The sequence below is a fragment of the Gambusia affinis genome, linkage group LG23, assembly GCF_019740435.1.
Source record: "Gambusia affinis linkage group LG23, SWU_Gaff_1.0, whole genome shotgun sequence".
NCBI lineage: Eukaryota > Metazoa > Chordata > Actinopteri > Cyprinodontiformes > Poeciliidae > Gambusia > Gambusia affinis.
The window spans coordinates 876,351-892,680 of record NC_057890.1 but is presented as its reverse complement, the minus strand read 5'-3'; the positions used below and the strand labels follow the sequence as shown (position 1 = coordinate 892,680).

Sequence of the window (16,330 nt, the reverse complement as noted above, 5' to 3'; positions counted from 1 at the left end):
TTCAGCCTGAAGCCAGATCAGACGGACTTTGTTGGTTTTACCTCCTGATGCCACGTTAGAGAACAGATACACTGTTGAGTTGATCTGGAATCCGTCCACAAACTCTACATCAGCTTCAGTTTGGATCGCAGGTTTACCACCTGATCGACAAGACCAGGAAAATATATCCCCATGCTGTTTCTGATTGGTGTTTAGAAGGTTGATTGTCTTTAAATCGTCGCTACACTCTGTCTTGTCTCTAGGGTTCTTTATCGCTGTCAGAATGTAAGTCTCAGTCTGACCTGAATCCTCCTTCACATCCACCAGAAAGCTGACGGACCCACTGCTGCTCCTCTGAGGTCCCACCTGGATGGATTCACTGTAAACTAGCTTAGAGATGTCCTTCAGGTCCAGAACTTCACAGAAACCACACAGTTTGTTTCCAATCACACCACAGCTGATCAATGTGTCATTTTTCTCAAATGGTAATAAAACATTAACACTGAAAGTTGTGTTTAAGACAGCCTTCATGGGGTCTCTGTAAAACTCCTCTTTGTCCAGTTGGTCGGCGCTCTTTAAGATTCCTCTCTGGGTCAGGTTGTGGATCAGAGTCAGGTCATGGCTCAGCTGGTAAAAGTTCTCCTCTGTAGCGATGTAGACAGAGTTGTTGCCCACAGCGAGCTGACGGAGGTCCTCTTTAAAGTTGAAACCTCGAACAGGTTCTCCCCAGATGGAGCAAAACAGACCGAGCAGAAAAAAGATCATCTTGTACCAAAGACTCACTTAGACAGTGAGACACTGATGGACTGCAGTACACTGTGGTCTCTGTGTCCATAGAGATGTGCGTAAATGCGCTGCGGCTTTGCTGAAAGAAGAAGTGCTGAAATTGGGAGGAAATGAGCGAAACCGGAAATAAAAACAACACATAATTTATTAAGGTTTTAGTAACTGTGTTTCGTGTTTACACAAATTAATTTGCCCGGTTCATACTCTTAAAGCGTGTAAAGCTTCGAAAAAAAACGCACACCTGTTGAGTGAGCGCGCGCTCCCCAGGTAAAAAATACTGCGTTAAACCTGGCTGAAATGAACGTTTTATGAATGACATTTTTACATTGTCGTGCACTTCCGAAAACTAATATAACACGAGCCATCATGAAATAGTCTGAACCGACTTATTCTAAAAGTCTATGAGTATTTCTGAATTCAAGGCGAAACGTTGTCCTCACATGAAATCAGTTTTGATACATTGCATTAACAAAAATGCCATCTAGTGTCGAGAAGTTGTCATTACTGCCACCTCAACGATTCCGACCATTGCTGAGCTGATGAAGCCTTATCGGTTACGACCCATCCGGTAGGTGGTGAAATGTAAGAATACGTCTGAATTCATTCTGTTCTTGGGCAGGATCTTCAAGGTGTAGTTGGTGTTCAGGCAACTATCCGGGGTGTACCTCATGGACCTTACCAAGCTCCGCCCACAACCGACCCACGTGACCGCAAGTCTCACAAGCAAAGCCTCGTAGCGCATTGTTTCTATGTAAACATGACTCCATTAGTGCATCATTTCTACCGGATTTTCACAATATATCAGCTACTATAATGGACAGAGGAAATAACAAGTTCATGTCATCATCTGGGAGGAGGTTACTGGTTTTTCAGTCACAAGCTGGTTGCAAACCTGAGGCCAGCAGGTGTCAGTCAGTCAGTTATGGTAGATCTTAAATTTGGTTTGATGACCTCAATATGAGAAGCTACAGACTGATAGGAGGAACCAAAGAGCTCTGTTAAGATAAAGAAGCCATTTGTTTGTTAAAAGTTTATGAAATCTATTAGTTCTATTTGATGTTTGTTATGAATGACGTATAATCACAAACAAACAGGGTAATTGGTCCAACGTTTAGAAACTACAGCGGCTGTAATGAGCCACAGCAAATGTAAACAAAGGTAAAATAACCCGAACAGGTGATAAGCCCAGAACCACTCGTACCTCTTTACTCTCTCTCTCTCGTTGTGGTTTAAGCACACCTGTTACCGTGGCAACCGCCTGCGCCCCAGCAAGACGAGCAAAGATTACGTTAAAAACAAAACATTCAGTCCGTTACGATATCAAGTTTCCAGGCTTGATATTTATTTCTGGATTATTAGCTTCCCTGAACACAGCGATGGTTGATTGACAAGCTGTACTTGGTGCTAAAGTGGCTAACACGAGGAACAGTTTAGTCCAAAGCCTTTTCTGCTAAAATAAAATCTTTAGTGTGTGTCAGATACAGTACACATTGCATATTGATCAGTTTAGCTAACGTAAGACTGTGTAGCAGACAAGCTTCAAGATGTAGAAGTTGTGTCAGTGCTGCTCAGGGCCGGATTTAGGAGGATGGGGGCCCCTGGGCTGGAGTCAGGATGGGGGCCCCTGGGCTAGAGTCAATATATATATATATATATATATATATATATATATATATATATATATATATATATATATATATATATATATATATATATATATATATATATATATATATATATATATATTTGTATGTGTTTGTTTTGTTTTAGAGGATGAACAGAAAATGACCGAACAGTAAGTTTTGACAACTTACAACTTTAATAAGCCAGTTGTCACAAACTACAAACAACTCTGAACTCTTTTCTAGAAAGACTAAACCACATGTTGGGGTTGAAACTAGAATATGATGCTTGCATCACAAAATAAAATCACTGAATATTTATTGTTGCCTGGACTTCAACACAAACTATAAAACAGATTGAGTGCAAGAAAGTGCAATGCTCAAATCTACTTTTACAAAGCAAAGCAAGTAAAACAATATTTATACAAATATCCCCAGCATTTACAAGTCCATATAAGTACAAGTGGAATATATCAAAACTCAAACTTTTTCATTGGTTTTAAAGTTCTTGGTAAATAGTGGAGGAAATAAATGTCAAAAAAGTGCTTCTCTGCCAGTCAGACAGAACATGGATATAAACAATATCTTCTGGAAAAAAGAGATCAGGCATACTGTAGTTTTCAGAAAATATCCTGACCCAGGTAAGTCCAAAGTGCTGCCCTCTGAAGGATTTTTTAAAGTTTAGGCATTATGCTCAGTTGCGTGCTTCCAGTCACTGAAACCAGTTTCAAAGTTTGACTGAGTATTAGCATTTCTGAAAATGCGGCATGCAAAACAAAATGCAGCTCCGGTGGATGGAAAGTAGAGCAGCCACGGTCTTTCGATGTACTCACCATTTAACATCTTGCGTTTAAAGTGAGATTTGGAGAAGTGACGCTTTTGATGTTTGTACACCCGTTCTGATGCTTGAAAGCCAACATTCATATTTTGACAGCTCTCCGGTCCTCGCTCAGCCCAGTAAGCTCGCACGGACTCGTCAATTTCCCCCCAATGCGCCGGATCGGTACTGTACGGATCCACAGTCGTCTTTCCATCTGCGGAAGAAGATCCCGCTTCCACCAACTCTGACTCCACAGACGCCAGTCCAGCCACCGACTCAGTCACGGTTATAGGTTCTGGCGGGATCTTAGTGCCGGTGTTAGCATAGCTAAGGGTTTGAGGAGCGGGGGATAATGATGTTTCTGCTCCATCTCCGCTAACAGGTTTAAAAAAGCCTGTCAATTTAGGCATTTTGTTTGTCGCCTCTTTGGCGCGATGCTCTTTTTCTTTTCTCTTCCTTCTTTTCTGCGCTCCGCTGTCATATTTCCTGTTGTCCGCCATTGTAAAATAATATTCCCTTGACGCTCCTCCTCCCCAATGCGTAAGATGCGTCAAAAGTGGACCAATAACAAGCAAGCATTCAAGATGGACGTTTGCCAGAACAAATTGGAACATTTTTCATCGGTGCTGTCAAAATCATGGTAGTCATTGATTAAATTCTGACACTATCCATTCACAAAAATATAAAACATCCTTCGGGGCCCCCGAAATGCCGGGGCCCCGGGCTGCAGCCCCGGTAAGCCCCTGCTAAAATCCGGCCCAGGTGCTGCTATTATGCTGTACTTAGCTAACGGGAAGCGTGAGTTTGTGAGACGGCCACCCACGTGACCACGTAGAATGTGCATCAGCCAATGAAAAGCGGCCCCTCTGGTAAGGTCCATTGCATGACAGATACAAGTACCAGGGATGTTTGCTTACATAGACATCGCTACTTATTTTATCTACTAACTTTGAAAACAGGGAGCAACTGCGGTAAAGTCATTATAATTATAATTCATTAAAATAATGAATTATTTTAGTAATTCATCATTTAAAATAATTTATATATTATTATTTTTAATATCAAAATAATAATTACTTTCTTTTAATGTGCGCACGTACAAAAAAAATATGCTATACTAGGTATTTCCTAGGATTTTATGAATTATGACAACTTCAGAAAGTCTCTACTCGCCGTATTACAAGTGTCATTCGTGAAACAGGCTTCGCTATGGACCATAAACTGTTTTGGAGTGGAGAAGCTACTTTTATTGTGCATTACTACATCGTGTTCCAAATTATTATGCAAATTGGATTTTAGTGTCACAAAGATTAAATTTTTTGTTGTGTTATTAAATGTATAGATGGTATTGTGTGTCAGGGCTCTTTGAATCACTATAATTCATTTCAGAGATCTGGGTTGATTAGTTTTTCTGGTGAGCTCAATTAAAGGAAATCTACTTAAGAAGGATGTTCCACAATATTAATCAGGCCACAGGTTTCAAGCAATATGGGAAAGAGAAAGGTTCTCTCTGGTGATGAAAATTATCAGATAGTGTAGTGCTGTATGACAAGATATGAAAACATTAGATATTTAATAAAAACCTGAAGCGTTATTGTACTGTGAAGAGATTTGTGGCTGATTCAGAACAAAGATGAGTTTGTACAGATAAAGGCATAATGAGGAAGGTTTCTTTAGACAAATTGATGGGATTAAGAGAGAAGCTGTTAAAATGCCCTTACAAAGCAGGTGGTCAAGTCATGCTGTGGGCCAAAATCATGGGGAGAGAATCATTGGTCAATCCCTTCAGAGTCCATGAAGGTGTGAAAATGACTTCAGCAAAGTACATGGATTTTCTGACTTATCACTTTCTTTCATGGTTTAAAAAGAAGAGCCGTACCTTCAGTAGCAAAATCATCTTCATTCATGACAATGAACCACCTCCTGCTGCAAGGAATACCACTGTGTCATTGGCTGCTATGGGCATAAAAGGGGAGAAACTCATGGTGTGGTCACCATCCTCCTCTGACCTCTGACCTCAACCCTATTGAGAACCTTTGGAGTTTCTACAAGCATAAGATCTGAGGATGGAATGCAGTTCATATCAAAACAGCAGCTCTGGGAAGGTTTTCTAACATCCTGCAAAGAAATTCAAGCAGAAACATTCCACAAACTCACAAGTTCAATGGATCAAGATCAAGAATTGTGCAGGTGAAATCAAAGATGGTCCTATGTTAACATGGAACATAAGATGTTTTTGATTGAAACAGCTTTTGATTTTAGTACATGTGACCACTTAATGCTGCACATTCAAAGAATGACTGTTTGCAGTTCTTTATAACTGCAGTTCTTAATGTTTGGAAAATCTGCTGTGCATAATAATTTGGAACTGTGTATTTTGAGTTTTTTATTTTTGAAAAAAATACCGTTCTCATGGGGAGCTTTGTTTAGTAAAATTTGATTTTTACTGTAATAGTTTATGACTTGAAAATTATACTGACCATCATTTGCGTTGACCATTTAGGTCACAGGGGTGGGCACTCCTGCTCCTGGAGGGCCGGTCTCCTGCAACTTTTAGATGTGTCTCTGCTTCAACACACCTGAGTCAAATAATGAGGTCATTAGCGGAACTCTGCTAATGACCTGACTGCACTTGGGAGGTGATTCAGCTGTTGGATTCGGGTGTGACCCAGGGAGACGTCTAAGAGTTGCAGGACAGCGGCCCTCGAGGACCAGGAGTGCCCACCCCTGATTTAGGAAAATCTGAGGAAATATCACTTGCATAATAATTTGGAACACGGTGTAAATCTGTGTACACATTTGAAGCAATGGACAATGGAACATTATTTATCATGTCTTGTGTTAAATTTAAACATTTGATTTGCAAATAAGTTGACAAAGTTGTTCCATGGGAAACATACAATAATATGATTTTTCTTCTGCCCACCACATTTCTGTAAAGGTTTGACGTTTTTACCTATTTGTTTGGCTGCTATCTTTCTTCATGTGAACCATCAGTTTTCCTTGTTTGTGTCACATAACTTAAGAATAGATTGTGAGAATTATTCCAAAATAATTACATCTTGGTAATATGGTCTGAAGCAAAAGGTCAGTTTTAGATAGATCTAAAACAATTCTTTGACAATCTAGTGCAAATTAATTGGACAGATATTAGCGATTAAAATAGTGATACTATAACAGAGGTTACACCACAAGATGGCGTTGCTGAACAGGGTTATATTTTGTTTCCTGCACTGGCTTGCCTACAAAATTCTGTAAACCAATTCAATGAACATTAAGTCATATAAGGAAAAAAAAATAATCCCCTCTCTAGGGTTACTCTGTGAGTAACAGATCCAGACATGGTAACAGTGCACTATATTCCCACCATATTTAATTACTTTTATTGAATTGATCAGTTTCATCAAACAATAAAGCCAGTATTGACATTTGACCAATTTCCAATTGTAAAGAAGGCTGACCATAAAGGCAGACTTGGGGTATTAAAGGCATTAGCGTTTAATTACCAACTCTGTTCATTTAAAAAAAATGACCAGCAGTAATGGAGTGAAGCAACAGGAGAAGAATCACAAGTCTTTGTAGACTTATGCTATTACACTATTCTTCATCAAGGAAAACTGTAAAAAAAAAAAAAAAAAGTTGAAAATGTATATTATTTGCAAGGCAAGTTTATTTTTATACCATTATTCATTATTTTCCCATCCATCCATTAGCCAACATGCTTGTCTTTGCAGGTCAGGGGTAGTAGTGCCCATCTGAACAGGTCACCAATACCACCATTCATACACAAAGTGTACACAAAAGTACTTAAAATGAATTTTAAGTACTTTTCAGTATTTAAAAAAAGGGCAGTACTTAAGATTAACTAGAATAAAATATGTGGTACAATAAATACATAGTTGTAAGAATTATACAAAAATATATATATAAAAAAACGAACAGCTAATATAAGATTAAAAACACCAAAATAAAACCCTTTTTTTTTTTTTACCGCTTCTGTCATTGTTTTCACTCCTGACTAGTCTAATCCTATAATGCACTTTAAAAATATATAATTTTCTAAGAAGTGGGCCAGTGCAGTAATATAATAACTCAGATATCATATGATCTGGTTTCCTGTGTTTGGTCAGGACTGTGGCAGCAGCATTCTGGATGCGCTGCAGATATGTGAATCTTCAAAGACATTAAAATAATTCATAAAAAAAATTTAAACACTCACCAGTTATATTTGACAGGAAATCTCTAACCCCAGCAATTATTTTTAAGTTGGGCAATACAGTAAAAAGTTTTTAAAGTAAACTTAACTACATAGGCACAAATAGATTTCTAGAATTTTTCATTTTAATCCTCATAATGTCTAACGGAGTATTGATTTCTAACCTCATATTTTCATGACCCCAAATAATGACAACTTTGTTTTCTCAAACTGGAGGAGGTTCTGGTCCATCCACTCATCGAAATCAACACACTGACTAAAAGGGACAGCGGTCATGTGTTGACAGTAATGTATAGTTGTGTCAGTTGTCATGGTAACACAAATTATAATCTATGACTTTCTGGAGGTTGTCTTTGTATTTTTATAGCGAGTGCTTTCAGTGACTTTTCTGAAGGCAGTTCAACCTAGGTGTTCTGTTCAGCCATTTAGTTCACTTACGGTTCAGGGTGGATTCATTTGGATGATACAGAAGGATGCTAGAAGACACTGTAGCGTTTAAAAATGTAAAGACAAAGCAAAGATCATGATGTACACATTCAGAATCCTTGGGCTGTACTTGTTCTCAGTGATCCTTTGGCTGAGAAATGATCAGTAATCAGAACTTGCTTGTTTCTTTTGCCACTGACAGAAAACCACCAGCACTGAAAGAAAATCAGGTTTTAATTGGAACCATAGGACTTTTATCTATGGGATAAAGACAAAAGCATCTTGGTCATTACCCCACAGTCTGACTAATATTTGATTTATTAAATTTCATTGAAAAAAATGTAAACAGAAAAATATATTCTAGTACAGCTATTAAGCTCATTTAGAGAACTTACCAGTAAGAATAGAACATTTGAGAAGAAAATGTAGAATCAGAAGGCCCAGATGTAATGAAGTCAGAGTCTGCATCCACACAGTTGTGTCACCATATATGATCTGGAGATTTAAAATTTAAAACGGTTATTTATTGGTCATTAGAAAAGATTTATGAGTGATATATTGAGGTAAATTTCAGTCAGTAACTATGAAAAGATGAGATTTTTGTGTAGTTTACTGTAAGACAAATTTGTTTGGTTCAAACCAGTAAGAACATTCTTGCAAAAAAAGAATAAAAAAAGGTCTTAAGGAGTTTCTATTATGTGGTAAAAGTCTGCATCTAGGATGTTTTGAATTCACTGATTGACTCTCTTGCTTTGACCCTTGCTGTAAGCTGTACTTTAAAGATTTAGTCAAAATTAGCAAAAAAAAAATCTGAAAAATTTAAAAATTCCCCAAATTACAAGTTCATGTATGTGCAAAAGTGGTATTGGAATTTAAAATGGCAGCTATTCATTCCTTGGTGGTTATATCAGCAGAACTGTTATGATTCCTTGGCTGTATGCACTTAATCATCTGGCTGTTACAAATCTTTTGTCAAATCAGCTGGGATTTTTCAGAGAGAATGTTTGGGAGTTGCTTGTATCCTCCCCGTCTTTCAGTCTCTGCTCCTCTGTTCAAACCCGATCAGCCCAGCAGGGTGAGCAAAAGAAAATCATAATCCCAAAAAATAACGGAACAAGCATAAACACACAACCACACCAACAAAGTGCAACTAAATTGTTAAATTATAACCGAATACTAAAAATAACTTACCTTTATAGCCCTGAAGTTAGTATTGTTAACTCCTTGGATGTCACAGATAAAGGAGTCTGTTTTGTTATGGTTTTCCAGGACTTTGATACAGGGATATTGTTTTTCACCTTCAACCCACACCAACAACTCTGCTGCTGTCATCTCCAGTTTATCTGAACTTTTCTGAAATGAAACAGAAACAAACCTTAACCTTTTAGAAACTCAAGTCACTTGTTGGGTCATTTTTTGAAAATACTTACATGAATAACAACGCGGGCATCATTTCCCAGCCTCTCCGTAGTGAAGCCAGTAAACTCGGGATCAGGATAGTACGTTAGTTTGACCAAACAGGCCACTGTTTGATTGGCCACTTTCATAAAAACGGTGCTGCAGCAAATCTGACTGTTTTCTGCTGTAGGCGTATCATAGGTGAGAGTCTGCAAATTATTTTAAAAATGTTAAGTCAAAGAGATTTTATGTCAAAACATTTACAATAGTCAGACAACACGTCATGTAACATTGTATCTTTTCGGCCACAAACCATTCATCCTCCCATCCTTCAAGTAAATTTACCATCTCAAGGCTCAGTGTTAAGGCCCCTTATATTCATTATTTACATAAACAGATATGTGAATATGTATTTCTTATTCCAGAAAGACAATACTTTTACTGTTATGCACAGGATACTAAATTCTATAGCCCCAAAACATTTTCACCCATTCACCTCTGACCATATGTAACTGAGTTTTAATTATGGTTCACCTCCACTTTAGTAGTAGCAGCATTCACCTCATTTGCGAATGCTGTTTATTTTCCCTTCTGTGTTTTATTCTAGCAATTGCTTTATACCATTTGTAATTTGATCTTGGATTCAAAATGGTGCCTCTGAAAATAAATTCACCACAGACAGTTTGCAGAACTACCTCCTGACTGCTGCGGTTCCTGGGAAGCAACACTTGATGCTGGGCGTGGCTCTGCATCAGCCCATCCACAAACTCCAGGTGTGTCCCAATGAGTTTGACCTTCCTCTTCCCACTGCAGGGCATGTAGCGACAGTCAGATTAGAGGACATTTGATATACAGACAAGGTGTTCTTTACCCATCCTTCTACTAACACTTCCACTGCCTTTTTCCTCATAGAATGCCAAGTCCCACTGCATTCAGGTGCTCATAGGAAATGCTATGTGCTTACAAATAGCCAACTGAATAAAAATAGACATGCTTCAAAGTGTTCAAAGGCAAATTAAACAGGAACAGAACAATAAGCATCACAAACCATATTATACTGCTCTGTGGCAAAAACCAAACAAAAAACATAGCACTGGAGGATTAAAATTCTGTTCCAAACATGTAAGTACAAACGACTCCAGAGTGAGAATCATTGTTGGAACATAGACAGATAACAGATAAGTCACTAAAAATACTTAATTCACTTATATTTATTTATTTGTAGGAATCTTTCATGGGCAAGTTGTCGCTTTAGAACAACAGATAATTACTGTCTGAGGATGACCAGCTTTGTGAAAAAACAACAACAAAACCCCCCAGCAACTTTAATTTTTGAAAGTTAGAATGATCATTCTTTTTTAGTTGCTTAGTGGTAAAAATTAGCATAGTAAGGAATATAGCTGAATCAAAAAAATTTCATGTCTCTTAAAACTGCTTTCCAAATATCTTCTGATCTAAGGAAATGTAATTGTTTAAGTTTCTGTAGCTACATGTACAAGTCTTGTAGTCAGAAATTTCTTTGAGGAAGTGACTCCTTCACACCCTCTACTTGTGACTGACACAATATGCAAAGTTGTTGAAAAACTAACCAAGTTAAACACGTCAATTAGCAAGGTGTCGCCAGAAATGAACTACAAGCTGTGAAATGACAAACTATTTTATTTATAATACTATGTTCAATCTCTGACCACTAATAGTTATATCGTTCTAGTATCTGCTTGGACCCAATTTGTCTTCAAACTGATGCAGGGATGTCTGCCTTGAGTCTTTGTAGCATAAACTCAACAAGGTGTTGGAAACCTCTCAGAGACTCTGGTTCATATCGACACGACAGCATAATTCAGTTACTGTAGACTCGTCAACAACACATCCAAGATAATCAATCGTTCCACATCCCAAAAGTTATTTAGATAAAAATCTGAAGTCTGGGGAAGTACAGTGAAGTCATGGTCTTGTTTTTAAACCAGTTGGAGATGATCTGAGCTCTGTGATGTGGTGCATTGTCCTGCCAGACGTACATACAGATGTTAGATACCCTGTGGTCATAAATAGACTGACTCTGTAGCATTTTCTATTAACAGTGACTACTCAAAGCACTTAATTAGACAATTAAGGGTTTCCATGGAAACTTTTGCAGGAATGCTCAAATACCTCCTCCAGCTGCTCCGAGGTACTATGTCAGTGCAGACTGGTGACGACTGATAGGAGATTTTAGTGTTTCCGTGGCAACTACCATCAGGCAGAAGAACACACATTTTGACCACTCTTCTAGTTTCAGTGGTGGGGATGTGAAAGGTCAAACTGACACCAGTGTTGTTCCACACAGGAGATCTGTTCAGAAAAATCGGAAAAACACACAGAAAGCAAGACAGTAAGAGTTAAACTGAAACGAGAAGATATAAGAAAACTGAAAGGCTGACAGAGAAACTTCCTATTTGTTCACATTTTTTAAAGAAATTTACAACAGCAGCTGTAGCCTTCAATTTGCTTATATTTTTCTATACAGAATCTGTAGGGAAGCCTCCCTATCTACTCAAATAGGTTTTCTCATTCCACCTTTTCAGGTCATCCTTTCTGCCCATAATTTATATTTATTTGTTTTTACACCTTGCAATTATGGCATGAGGGTTGAAATCGACCCAGTGACATGAAACGTCTGATCCACCTTGTGAGGTAGTTATAGCAACTATGAGCTGTAAGTTAAAGACAGGACTGGAAGCTCCACATTCCAGTCAGATGTAAAAAGACAACCCATTTATTTGGCATGTAGTAAATGTTAGAAGTACATACTGTGTAAGACTTTTCAGCAAAATGTTTTTATTTGTGCATAGAAGGTTGGCAGCAAATCAAAAGTTGCTGCCAATGAAGTGGGTCAGAGTGCATCTGCGGTTTAAAGGTGTTTATGTAGTGGGGCAGATGGATTCTGTAGGGTCACATGCATGACACTTGCTGTTTGAAGACCTCCAAAATGTTTTGTGCTTGCTGAGTATCAAGACTTCCTGTTCACTCTTATCGGAAGCCTCTCCTCTGTTTAGTGTTGGGTTTTCATTCTTGACACTGAAGCTTTTGTTTCACAGCTTTCAGGCTACTTGCTTCTCAAGTTTCTCTTGTCCTTGAGAAGCAGATGAATTGTTTTATGTGCCTGAGAATGATGTTTGGTTTGAAACTCTTTGGGCTCTTGTGCTTGTAGAAAAAGTTTACTATCTATGTATCTGTTTACAAATGTTTTCAGTATATCAATGTACGAGGGTTGGAAGAACGTTTAGCTAGGTAGTCAATACTAGGCAAAACAGAAATATTTATGAACTACTGTTTGGTTATGGATCTGTGACTTGTGTACCCCTCATCTCACCAGTTCACCGCTGGATCAGGAGCACCAACTATGGTAAGGTTAAGGTCACTAGACTGACTGTGAAAACAAATGTTCTTCTGGCAAATTATTTCCTCCATCAGTTTACATAAGATACATTCCTACTGGTCTTAGTTTTCTGTTGAATGACTCACTCCTGTGGACTACAGTCCATGTGCGTTGAGATTCTCACTCCGATCACGTCGTTCAGGTTATGACCCGACAACAAAGCGTGGTTTTTCCCATACAGAGACACAACACTAGGTGTAACAGAGATGACATCTGGTATCTGACAGGGAAACAAAAGATATTTAGCATTCATCCATTATGCTTATTTGATGACATACTGAATTAGTTTAATACAGATTTCTCAAAAATCCATTCTACAACTTTTAGATTAATCAAATGATTCGATTATCCGCAGGGCTCAGTAGAACATGAGTGCATGCTGAGGAGCTCATTCAGCCATTTTGTTTCAGGTGTGTGTGACCAGGAATGCATCTAAAGTTTACAGAAGGAAAGAGTTTGAGAAACCTGGTTTAGGATGAGTGTTAAGAAAAATTAATACTGATTCAGACTCACAGAAATGTTCATCCCAGCTTCTATCTCCAAGCAAACATCCTTCTGGGTCTGCACAGAAGATTTTGAAATAAATAAACAATGTTGTTCTGGTTAGGTTACTACTGATTTGTACAAGACTTAGTATGATGATCATGACAGTAAACAATAACACTAAGAAGTCCATATTTGAGAAATGCAGTTTGATTTTTACGTTGTGAGTAAGTTCACTGGCCCAGGAACAGCTGTCCTCCATCCACTGGCACCCAGAGCTGAAGCACTGTCGGCACCTGAAGAGAAAAACTAATCAAACTGGCTTTCAGCTCAGCTTTTGGAAAACATTCACACCACAAACTTGTTGAAATAGATTATATTAAATGCAAGAGCAGGGACATTCTCCCTGAAGAAACACTGGATGAGCTACAGGGGCATCATTCAAAACATGAACAACCCACCCACGTTCTAACAGCCTCCAACCAAACACAGAGACACCCATTCTCTTTCTCAGTGTAACAGCCGTATTTGTGGTGTCTCTTTAAGATGCTCTATTCTAGCTGATGACGTCACACGTATGCGCCGTAGCTTCTCTGTGGAGAGCGAGGGAGAAACGTGCTAGACGGACATGTTGTTTGGACTCTGTTCATTTTATTTATGTTTTGATACTACAGCAGCCGTTCAACCGGGCATTACATGGTTGTTGAAGAGTGCGTTTATTAAAATTAACACTGTGGAATTCTAGTACCAGTGTGGTTGCGAGTTTTTTTGATCGACCTGATGACTCTGCCGCCTCCTCTCCTCCCTCAAACGTAACCCAAACGTTACATCAGCCCTAATTTAAAGTCGCCAACAAATCCAACATCCACTGTCCAGTGGAAAACTCAGGGAAAACCTGCTAATGCAAGGAGAAGACAAGCAACCCTTACAGAAAAATCCCATGAAAAACACATGTGACTTTCACATGTGATCACACGTGGTTCACACAAATTTTACATGTGAATGAAGTGAATCACATGTGAAAGCACATGAATACGTGTGATTTTGGAACATTCGTGGTAAAATCACATGTGATTCACATGTGATCACGTGTTCACATGTGGAAATGTGTGAATCACATGTGGAAATGTGTGATTCACATGTGGAAATGTGTGATTCACATGTGAATCACATGTGATTTTACCACGAAACGTTCCCTGATTACCTCATGTGTATTTAATGTCACCTGTGTCTCTGTGTGTTTGTCGGGTCCTACGTCTTGTAACGTCTTCCTACGTCTGTGTTCGTCCGTGATCGCCTGTTGCTACCTGTTGTGAGCATTAGCCTTCCGCTCAGCAGTGCTGCCGGGTCTGTGGACTGTTTTCTGGATATTTATTATCATTAAAACTCCTCAACACCACACATCTGGGTCAGCTGCGTTTACCTCACCGCCTCCACACCACCGCATTATGACACCAACAGCCTTCTTGTCGTTATATAAAAGCAACAACAACAAAACAATCCCCACCCACAAGTTTAGTTTTTTGAGTATATAAATGAACTTACAGATGAGGACTTGGTTGTCCATGAATACTTGAACAGTTGATTAGTTTTCTTTGTTCTGTCAGCTCAGATTTCCCAATGCTGATCTTTATGGTGACATCCAGAACTGTGAATTACGACAGTTTTACAAAACTTCCTTTTTTTAAGCATAGAATATATAAACTTGGGTAACATAATTGAAATACTGTGTTGAAAATGGCAACAATTTTGAATCTGTGTTTTATTGACACAAACGAACCTTTAAAATTGCAGAGAACACATTAAAATACATGATCATTTTAACAGATTTCACTGAAACAAGAAAAAACATAAATCTGAAACTTTCAAATTGATCAAATGTCCTGTCACAGAACTGAAAAACAGAGGATAACTTTTCAAATATCAAACATGTTCAACTTTTCTGCCATTTTACATTTAAATAGATATTATTTTATTATCTAACTTTTTTTTTTTTTACATAATTCAAGATTAAATAAGTATATTATTCTCAATCTTCAAACCCAGAAGCTGACAACAGTATTAGAAATACTGTGTATATATTACTCAAACCATTTTTCTCGGGATAAATAATCCTTGAAATTATACTCAGATTATTTCTGAGATTATCACTGGGTAATTAGTCATCTGAAGGTTTAGATTGTGTCTATGTTGTTCCTGGTTGTCTGAAGGGCCGTTTTCATGTTCGGTTCCATTCAACCTTAACAGACATAAACATGAAGTGAATAAATCAATTTTAAATCAGTTTTTTTTTTTTGCACCAAATTATTATTATTTAATTATTATTAATTTTATTATTAATAATAATAATAAACATGATTTAAAACACGGGAAACTAGGAAGTTTGTATTAGGAAGCTCAACCGCTTCCTAAAACACACAAAGCCAGCAGGCCAGTAACTTTCCCATTTACACTTGATCATCACGCCCACAGCAACACACACACACCACCCAGTGTGTGTGTTGATGTAGTCACGCCCACAGCGACACACACACTGGGTAATTAGCCAATGAATTCTAAATGAAAAGTCAACCACATAATGATGCTTTAGAATAAAATATTGCTGTCAGGTTAGCAAAACTAGAATGTCGGTAAAATAAACAGTTTATTCACTCAAAAAGAATAAACAGCGACACACACACACACACACACACACACCACCCAGGTGTCAAAGCCTCGTGCTCCTGTCATATCAATGATTACTTGTTTCATTCATATGGCTGTTACAGAGCCTCACTGAAAACTTGTTTATTGTCATTAACCGTTTGGTGCAAAACACTGATTGAAAATTGATTTTCTTTTTTTTTTTTACTGCATGTTTATGTTTGTTAAGGCTGAGATGGAACAGCACTAAAAGTCCTTTGACCCATTAAGAGAGCACGCTGAGTAGTAAAGAAAAGTTGAATGGTGAAAATAGTATAAAGTGTACAGGAGAAGAAGCGTAGTGAAATTTATGGAGCAACCAGAAAAGTAGAAGTCAATAGTGTGAATGAATGCCTACAGCATTCACACTAATAAAAATGGGTAGGGCAGTAAAGTGGAGGGACCAATGGCTCCCTGCCCCTCCACCCCCGTTCCAGCGAAGCTCCACAGGTCATTTCCAGTTCAGACTTGTGGGAATAATGTATTTAGTGCCCACAGAT

At 38.2% G+C, this 16,330-nt stretch overlaps 1 protein-coding gene across 1 annotated transcript; it reads right to left on the bottom strand.

Moving 5' to 3' along the window:
* Positions 1–6,862: 6,862 nt before the first annotated feature.
* LOC122826076 (plexin-C1-like) lies at positions 6,863–14,791 on the bottom strand. Its single transcript, XM_044107581.1, has 10 exons — positions 14,694–14,791; positions 13,369–13,444; positions 13,179–13,226; positions 12,752–12,885; positions 11,399–11,578; positions 9,943–10,054; positions 9,280–9,456; positions 9,041–9,202; positions 8,245–8,344; positions 6,863–8,064 (listed from the first exon to the last, which is right to left on the bottom strand). Exons 2-10 carry the CDS (start codon positions 13,408–13,410, stop codon positions 8,012–8,014), a joined length of 1,008 nt encoding a protein of 335 aa, XP_043963516.1. The 5' UTR covers positions 13,411–13,444; positions 14,694–14,791; the 3' UTR covers positions 6,863–8,011.
* Between the last annotated feature and the right edge of the window lie 1,539 nt (positions 14,792–16,330).

Bases quoted from the DNA above. Each gene is read 5' to 3' on its own strand.
- LOC122826076 (XM_044107581.1), bottom strand. From the start codon at position 13,410: ATGGAGGACAGCTGTTCCTGGGCCAGTGAACTTACTCACAAC. The intron at 13,227-13,368 runs GTAAAAATCAAA...TCTTCTGTGCAG, and splicing joins CCAGTGAACTTACTCACAAC to ACCCAGAAGGATGTTTGCTT. The intron at 8,065-8,244 runs GTAAGTTCTCTA...ATTTTCTTTCAG, and splicing joins CAAATGTTCTATTCTTACTG to TGCTGGTGGTTTTCTGTCAG.